At 35.2% G+C, this 9,780-nt stretch overlaps 1 protein-coding gene across 1 annotated transcript in view; it reads left to right on the top strand.

Annotated features, from left to right (window-relative positions):
* LOC106472647 (F-BAR and double SH3 domains protein 2-like) overlaps positions 1-8,407 on the top strand; it is a 41,703-nt gene extending 33,296 nt beyond the window's left edge. The window contains exons 11-13 of the mRNA XM_013933302.2: positions 5,236-5,287; positions 7,770-7,774; positions 8,396-8,407. Coding sequence (XP_013788756.2) covers positions 5,236-5,287; positions 7,770-7,774; positions 8,396-8,407 — 69 coding nt within the window. The remainder of the gene's footprint in view (positions 1-5,235; positions 5,288-7,769; positions 7,775-8,395) is intronic.
* Positions 8,408-9,780: the final 1,373 nt, after the last annotated feature.

Below are 9,780 nucleotides of genomic sequence, written 5' to 3'. Positions count from 1 at the left end.
TATGACCTTTCGTGATATTTTGTAATCAGCGTTGTGCGTTCAAACATAGTGGAGCATTTGAAAGAGCTTACAATAATGAGCCACTGCTTATCGTGAGGCGGTGAATTAGGCATCGGCTGAATCAGGAAATGTTGGTCTTCGTTATTTATATATATAGTACCCATTTCAAAACATGTGCTTTTGTAATGCACAGATGTGATTTTTAAACCTAAGCATATGTTTGGAAAAGAACCCGGTCAATATAACACACGTCACTGGAGTTTTTTTTTTCTTTTCTCAAAGCTACACAAAGACTATCTGCACGTAGCCGTCAATACTTTTTGAAGAGAAAGTAGTCTAGTCCGAAGCACCCACCACCGACGTTTAGGCCATTCAAGCTGTATTTGACTACTACTCATGAAGCGCACTCACGACCTTAAAGTGCGGAGTTTTTTGTTTTGCAATGAGACGCGAACCATGAACTTTCGGATTCATAGTCTGGGCAAAGAAGCCAACTTGCCACACCCGGCCAACTTCGCTCTGAGAAAAAGTGGATTTCCTTTTGTGTGGGTGGTTCTGTATTTTTTCCCCTTTCAGTCATACCCTGAACAACTTCAAACTGTTTCATGCATACGGCTTCCAACCATGGTTAGAATCTGGTCACCGGTCACTCCTCAGAACGAGATTTTGACTAGTATTGCGTTTACTGCACTCTAGAAACTTCTAATACTGACCAATGTAATACACCAGGTAGGGCCCGGAGTCGTCAAAAGAAGGGTATCTTTAATGGTAGCAGAATGGAATGCTGTACATAAGTGATGCAATCTAGAAAGGTGTCTATAGTGCTGACAGAAAGAAATCGGCGTTATTCTGTCAGACACAGGTCTGCAGTCATAGGTAGAAATACATCCGTAATACTGATAAAATGAAACATAAAAAGTATGAACTTCAGTCATCGGTAGAAATACATCTGTAATACTGATAAAATGAAACATAAAAAAGTATTTCGTTAGAAATACATCTGTACTTCTGGTAAGATGAAATATAAAAACCTATTTACTGCGATCTTCAGTAAAAAACAAACAAACAAGAGAGAATCCTCAATAGCCGCGGCATTTAAAATTATTTTAGGCAGGATTAGAGTAAATTAATCTATGAGATCTTTTTTTTTTCTTTGTTATTAGCTATATTTTAGCATTTTTTGAGTAAAAGCAAAGTCATCACAGAATATGCAAAATATACATAAACAACTGAAAATAAAAGATTCGACTTTTCAACTCTAGCATGCACAGATAAGGTTCTCCCGTTTGGTTAATCTTTCGATTAATTAGGATATATAGCAAATTGGGTACCAAAATAAGAATCCAAACTAAGGGTAAAAAGAGGTTTAAAATTTGTATCTGAGACATCAATAAAAAAAAGAGGGAATCATCAATGGCCGCGACACTTGAAATGCATTTAGGTAGGATTAGAGTAAATTAATCTACGAAACCTTTTTTTTTCTTTTTATTACATATATTTTTATGCGCTAGTAATACCAAGCGTGGAGCATGCGTATACCCGATTCAATTTTATTACTCATCAGGATTTCTACAAGCCTACCCTCAAATTGAAATTCTTTTAGGCAGGATTAGAGTAAATTAATCTGTGAGACCTTGGGCGTGGTCAAAAACACCCGTCGAAAGGGTTTGATCTCCCTAGTCCAAAAGTGTAATTTGATCTCAAATCGGTCAAGATATGACGGAGCTACGAGTTAAAAGTTTGTACTTGAAAAGAAAACAAACAAAAAACCCAGATCCGTTCTATGAGCGGCTATGCCGCGGATAAAAAAATAAAATGAAAAAGTTAAATACTGGGACTGGGGAAATATGAACTCTTTGATAGTAGTTGTTCTACTTTACATAAAATGATGTGGAATATTCTTTCCAGAGTTTGTTGGTATTAGCTTGTACATGAAACATTGTACTGGGATAATGGTCAAAGTTATTAAACAAGCTGATAAAAATTATTGTAAGTTGACTTCACTTATTAGAACAGATTACTTGACTGTTTTCGATAACTACACAAAACATGCAGCTGTAGGTATGACCCAGTTGTCCAACTTGATTAACGTTTGTTTACAGTTACTACACAAAATAGGTAGCTGTAGCTATGATCCAGTTGTTCTATTTGATTAACCTTTGTTTGTAGATGCTACACAAAATAGGTAGCTGTAGCTATGATCCAGTTGTTCTATTTGATTAACCTTTGTTTATAGATGCTACACAAAATAGGTAGCTGTAGCTATGATCCAGTTGTTCTATTTGATTAACCTTTGTTTATAGATGCTACACAAAATAGGTAGCTGTAGGTATGACCCAGTTCTCCTACTTTATTAAGTTTTATTTACAATAATTACACAAAACAGGTATCTTACAGATGGTATGGACTTTACATATAATAAAACCTAGCACATCAAGGCGTTTATCTATAACAAAACTTTCAGAAGTTCATTGCAATTTCGTGACTATAAAACGTTTGTTATGTATTTTTGCACATTGTTACGTTCATCACAATTGTTGTTAATAAGAAACGTTTGCCACATCTTTAAGCTACAATAGCTTTCAGTCAAATAACAAGAGAAAAAGAAACATTAATAGGAATGAATATAAGTTTGCTTATTATAGCATAGGTATTTATTAGTATACATGAAAATTGTTAATTTGTTTTATTACAAAAATTACACCTGTAAAAATATTCCTTGTGTAATGTACAAGTGACTCTTCTATTCGCGCATTACTAGGAAATTGTTTTTAATTAATGAAACGGTTCTGTAGAATTACTTAGTTGTCATATGGTTACAAAGTTCAATGTGTACATTAGACATTCTTCTAGTTAATCTTAGAAATTGCTCAGTTGTTGTCGTCCGTTCATCTTTTTTCTATTTTTTCACATTGTGAGGTCAGACAAGCCTTACCCTAACACAGTATCATCTTTGGAGTATGGCCACGTGCAAGGGGGTTGTTATACATGTTTATAATAGTGTAGAACATGACCTTTCTCAAATTGTTAACCCCTATTTTTGCACTTCAAGGTGTCACGTACACAGAGCTGGATGGCTTATCAACACTTTTTTTGTTGTTGTTGTAGCGATAGAATCTGTTGCCTTGGAATTTTTGTTCGCGATGAACTGTGGGAAAGACACGCCTTCCTCTAAACTCCTGGAATGAATAACAAGCTAATTGCGGATGGGAATTTCGTGGCCAAATATTTGTGTGTTTTGCTGCCTTTGTACACTTTGAAGACATCTTGAACGAGATGAAAAGATTAAAGCCGAACAAATAATTGAAATACCCAAACCCTGATGAACTCATATTCTGATCACTAGGGGTCGGGTGGAAAGAGCGGATAGAGAGAAATGAGCACAAAGCCGACCGTGATGGAGTTATAGATCAGATAAGATAGCGTGCAGTAACATTATTTTGTACGAAAAATTGTCGCAAACCATAAGAATTTCAAAGATTCTCCACTATTAAGATAAAAAAAAAATTCACAGACTAACCAGTTGTGCAAGAACAAAGACTTTGTAGATTTTCGTCATAACTTAATGTGCCACAGAGTGTGTGTTCTACAGAGAGAAACCTTTGAGTTTATGATGGGATGTAGTAGGCATTTTTGTTTTTCATCACTCTTCGGGAGGTCAGAATAAAACCCTAAACAAGAACTACAAATTATTCACATAAATCTACCATGTGAAAGATCGTGAGGAATAAACATTGACTTTAGTGCATATTAGAATTTAGCTGTTTCTTTGACCATTGGCATTTTGTCAGAAAATTGAGAAATTATATTAATATTTAATTTATTGAACTTGTGTGAAAATATATGTAATTAATTATGATAATTATATTACGTATACATCTTATTATTTTTATGGATTATTGACAGGGATTAAAAATTTCCGTAACTCCTAAGCTGAACTTAAATTACCATGTATGAAGCAAAAAAATTATGTTACGTATTATATGTAAACTCAGAAAGACGTACTGTACTCTAAAAAATGTTGAAGCAATGAACTCTGATAAAGAAGGTGTCATGTTTGGCCGCATGGTCGAGATTTTAATACAGTGTGCCAACTTGTGGTTTTCACCACAGTCTGGACAAGGTTTATGAGACTTGCCAACAACCAGTAGAGTATATCGCCATTCCTTTTCGTTGTCCATTAGACAGCCTTTCAAGGTGCTCCAAAATAGTTTAATTAGATTCAAGTCAAGGGTCTGCGCTGGGCAAAGCATATTTAGGACATTAAAGCCACTGATGTCACAGCGCGTGGTATGTCATGATGGATCGTTGCCATTTGGGAAAATGCGTGTTCCTACCCTATACGATTTTGTTTCTTGGTTTTGTTATTAAACACATACCTACACAGTGGGATATCTATGTTCTGCCCACCGCTGGTATCAAAACAAGATATGTAGCATTATAAACTTTTAGACTTACTGTTGAGCCACTGGGTGGGGAAGAGGGGGGGGTGTTCATACGATTCCACCAATGCAAGCAATGCAGATTTCTGTATAATATCTCAGTGTGAAACGACATTCATGGCTTACATAAATCTTACCAGTGGATGAAGTGATTAAAATAATTCTATGCCATAATATTGCCCTACTAGTCTTCAAAACTTCAGATGGCCGGTTCTGGGTATGTCCACAACCTAGAGAAAGCTTTGTCATTTCTCTCAATATAATCTTCCCATTCACTCCAATGTCGACACTTAAAGCACTGGGAAGGCTGACATTTTACATTCACTGCTGTGATGACTACTTTATGGGATGCAGCATAACCATAAAAACCAACAACATTTGGGTGTGCTGGCCTGCAGTCCTAACCTTTCATTAAAGTCTTTGATCATGGCATTAACGTCAAGTGGGTGACTTCGTTTTACAGCATGGGCTGTAATTTCACAGACACCAATACTATCACTGTTGTCTTCATTAACCACTGTTTCTTTGAAAGTGTGTGAGGATCTTCACTCGTTGCATCTTGACTTCAGCTGCTGACTTTTATAAGCCGTGCGCAAAGGTGCATTATGGAATTCTAGTGTAATTTCAAAACCAGTTGAGTATGTGTTATTCCAATACTATTGATGATATATTGTATGTTTATGTATATATTAGCGTAAATTAATTTAAACCACACGTATATTTAGATTTCTATTCAATAAATTTCATACTATAATGTAAGTTTTATGTTTGTATATCTTTTTTGTTATTCCAGACAGGAAAGGCTAAAGCAGAGGCCAGGATAGAAGCATTACGAGAAGGAGAAGGTATGAAAATAATACTTTTGTGTTGGAGTGAGAAGAGTAAGATTACAAGTTTTGTCTTGTAAAAAGTAAAATGTCGATGCTAGCCACTGTGTATTATTTTATGATTTTCCATGACGGCTGACTAGATTGAAATCGGTTTCTGGATTTTGTCTGATAGATGGGATATCCCCAACGCATTTGCGTGCTATTACCACAGGAATATGTGTAATATAATTTAATATTGTGTGTATTAATTTTTTACACCTTTACTTCATACATAATATAAGGGTTGAGTCCCTAAAGACACCGATTGTATAGTGTATAAAACATTGAATATCTACATGTTACAGTCATCTAATGTTCATCTATTATTGGCTAGTAATTCCTGTTTCGCTAGATATTTGTAAGAAAGCTAACTTCAAGAGGTAATGATAATATTGTTTACACTATAATTATGATGTTTTAGCTTATATAAAATATAGAAGAAACAAATCGACTTTTCAATACCACTACCTTATTTAGTATTCTACAAAAGGTTTGGGTACAATATACTAAGATGTACTTGTTGTTGTACTAAGCCGCTTTTGTTTTAGGCTGACAAGAGAATAATAATTAGAATTACAAACGGACCGTTTTGAGCAGATTTTCTTTTCCTTATAAGCCTAACATGCGTGTTTTTTTGTGCATTTTTATATGTGTACAGCCTTAGCAGTCAATAGTAAAGGTTTAAAAGTGTTGTTTGTACTGAATCTTTACTGTTTAAGGTGCCCGAACGTTCTGTTAGGGTTTTGTGCAATTCTTTGCGATCTCTATTATGAACCACTATCGTGGTTCACGATATCTGATCTTATGAATGTGTCTGATGGATTTACTTGTTAGTTTTGACTGTGATTATGTACCCGTATGTGTACATTCGTATACATTAGTAGTACTTCTGGTATTATAGCTATCTCTATTCAAAAATATAATTTTTGTTTCAGATCAATTTTGAACAACGAATTTTGAAAAACAAGAAGAAATCCTCAATAGCCGCGGCACTTAAAATTATTTTAGACATGATTAGAGTAAATTAATCTATAAAACCTTTTTCTCCTTTTTATTAGCTAACTTTTTATGCGCCTGCAATTCCAAGCGTGGGACGCGCGTATACCAGATTCGATTTTATTACTCATTATGATCTTTACCAGCCTACCCTCAGATTGAAATTATTTTAGTTAGGATTAGAGTAAGTTAATATATGAGACCTTGGGCGGGGTCAAATTCATTTCAATCGAAAGGGTTTGACCTCCTGAGTCCAAAACTGTAATTACATCTCAAATCGGTCAAGAGATGACGGAGCTATGAGATAAAGGTTTGTACTTGAAAAACAAACAAACTCAAAGCCATTCTTTGAGCCGCTCGGCTAAAAAAGACATGTTTTACAGGTTAGAACTTTAGTGTGCAGTGTTAAAATGTTTTAGATAAACTACTTATTATATGAAGATTCAAGGGGGGGGAGTTATACTATTAACAGGCAGGGGTACCCAACTGGTGAATTACTGCAATTTAGCCACCATAGCTTAATTAAATTAACTCCCTTGACTGTTTGTATTATCATAGCGATGAAAGTTAGCACTTAACTTAGACTTACATCTTTATATCTGCCGTCATGAATATAGTGCTAAGGATAGGTGTAGACCTAAACGAGTTTTTAAGGTGTCATTTTATATTAATTACTTAGGTCGTTATTGTTCGACATTTTATTTATCATATGGAATGATTCAACTATCACTGAATGTGCTAATCTTTATATTTAAATATTATTGGTAACTTTGTATATTAGCAACCTAATTCGTTATTAATGAGACACGACAGTAGTACTGAACTTTAGCTAAATATATGATTGGCTTGTTACAGTGGCCGCAAGTTTCGTGGGCCGCGTTGGGGAATGAAGTATTTCCGCTGGAGAGGGGGGAGGAGGCTTTTTGTGATTGTTGGGCTATGTTACCACAGTCTATCAATTATATTCCATTACAGAAAACATTACGCACGGTCGGCGGCTGGTGCCTGTAATACAACACTCTGTATAACACACTTTCCTGTCACATTTACTACAAGAAATATGCCAGCTTTTTTACATTAAATAAGAAACATGTAGCCTTCTAGAGGGGCGTCAGTCCCGTCTTGACCCGCCAGCGGCTGAGGTGTGTCGTGAATCTCGCTGGGCTGCTGATAGGCTCTGCGGGAGAACACCGTTGTATGAGTCGTACACTCGGTTACTTAAAGCTTATAATCGGGGTGAACTAGCTTTTTGTTTCAAAAGGAAGCCATAAAAATATACGGTCATGTTAGGAAGAGTTGAGTAGTACATCGTTATCATATGTTTGTATCTTGGTTTTTAAAAAGGTAATGATTAACAACAAAAGATCGAATGAGAAAGCAGAAGAGTAAATATAAGGTGTAATGAACAATAGACTAAAATTTGTAATTAAAACAGGAAACATCGTGTAAGTGGAAAAAGCAGTAAACGTTGGAATTAAATCAACAGTCGACTCGTGGAACAAAAAAAAACAACTAAAAACGAAGGGTTTAATAATTTGTTAGGGTCAAGTATAAAAACTAGGAAACCAACAATTAGTTGACTGAGGAGCTGAACGGTCCTGAAAGAAAACTGGTGTTGAATAATAGTATTCCTGTTAGGAGTTGACTGTTTACATGTGAAAATGTTAAGTATTTGGAAGAATGGAACTAGTATTTTACAACCTGAACGGCTCTTTATGTACATATGAACTAAACGGTCGGGACAGAGACCCTTATGACTTAAATATAGCCTTCTCTGATGTTGAATTACTGACCAGAGAGAAGACAGCCAGCTAATAGCACCCACCGCCACAAGGGTTTTATTCGTCTCCTTTGAACCGAATAGTGGAGACTGACTATCATTTTATAACACATCCACAGCAAAACGTGTTAAGCGGCATCACGTTTCGAACCTCGAACCCGCAGTCCGATACGCTAATCACCAGGTCACGCCAAGCCCAAGTTGAATAAGATAGGCTGAAAATAATGTAGTAGTAGAGCTTTTGGAAATTAGGGATTAGATAATATGTTAATATATTTTAAAAAGTTAATATTAGTGTGGAGAGAGAGGTGGAGGAATGAGAAATTGATTGATAGAAGAAATTGTAATTTAAGAAATGCAAAAAAACAACAACAACAGTAAGGAATGAATTATTTCAAAAGTGGGTTATATTAATAAGAATAAAACACAAAGTCAAATATTAGACAGTATATAATATATTTAAAAGTGATGATATGGTCAAAAGAGAACAGCTGCATATGAAAGCTGTAGAGCTAAGTGTATAATCCACTGACGTGTGGTGACGTCTGAGAAACCTTTAATGGAAGGTTGATATCATTTTGTGGTAATGTAAGTGATAAGAAACGTTAAGCCAAGAGAATGAAGAAATGAATGTATATGTACAGAGTGTTTCATAAATAGTTTCCCTATTTCGAACTTTAATAAAACTATTATTACTAAGCGTGAATAACAAACTTTGTATACGTGTCAATTTGACTGTGGTGTTTATGATAATCGATAACAACAAAATTAATTTAAAATGTAAGTTTATATTAATTAATTACTAATTATGACTAATTAATTACACGAAATTATTAAAAATTAAAAGAGCGATAAAATGATACAGCTCTGGTAATAACTAAATTTGCATAGTAAACGTTGTGAATGGTATGAAAGCCATCGTCAAAGATTCGATTCATTCAGCTTACAAAACACGTTTCTAGAACATGTCACTACAGTAAAATGTTACCAGTGAAGGAGGAAATCCGCTCCTCAGCCCTGCATATGCTTCGAGCGGCGGCATGGAATGTGTTAATATGTTCAGTTTGTTTGATGAATTTCGCGCAAACCTGCTCGAGGGATATCTGCGCTAGCTGTCCCTAATTTAGAAGTGACAGACTACAGGAAAGGCAGCTAAGCAGCTCTTGAGCTGCCCTTTTATCAACAAAAAGTGGGATTGGCCGTAACATTATAATGCACCCACGGCTGAAAGGGCAAGCATATTTGGTGTAAAGATTGGAACTCGCGATCCGTAGATTGTGAGCCCTAACTACTATGGGCCATGCTAGGCCAGAAACGTTTAGATACGTTAATGGTCATGAATGGAAGCCGATCTATGAACACTTATGATGAAAACTATCATGTTAATAAGTATTTCTGTAATGATTAATTAATTGATAATTAATATTTAATTATTAACAAAATTTTCGTATTATCATAAACCCCATAGTTAAATTTGTACGTATACAAGGTTTCAGTTATGTACGCTAGTAATAATGGTTTTATTAATGTTGAAAATAGGGAAGTTATTTACATACATATACACCTGGAAAAAAGTTAAGCACCCCCGTGTTTTTTTCAAGTGATTCAGATTCGACGTTCTTGTGACTGATTATAAATTACCATTCAATCTAAACGTGTTTATCAAATGAAATTATGCATTATTGGGCACAAG

Source organism: Limulus polyphemus, unplaced genomic scaffold, assembly GCF_000517525.1.
Source record: "Limulus polyphemus unplaced genomic scaffold, Limulus_polyphemus-2.1.2 Scaffold5490, whole genome shotgun sequence".
Lineage (NCBI taxonomy): Eukaryota > Metazoa > Arthropoda > Merostomata > Xiphosura > Limulidae > Limulus > Limulus polyphemus.
This window is presented reverse-complemented; position numbering and strand designations above follow the sequence as displayed.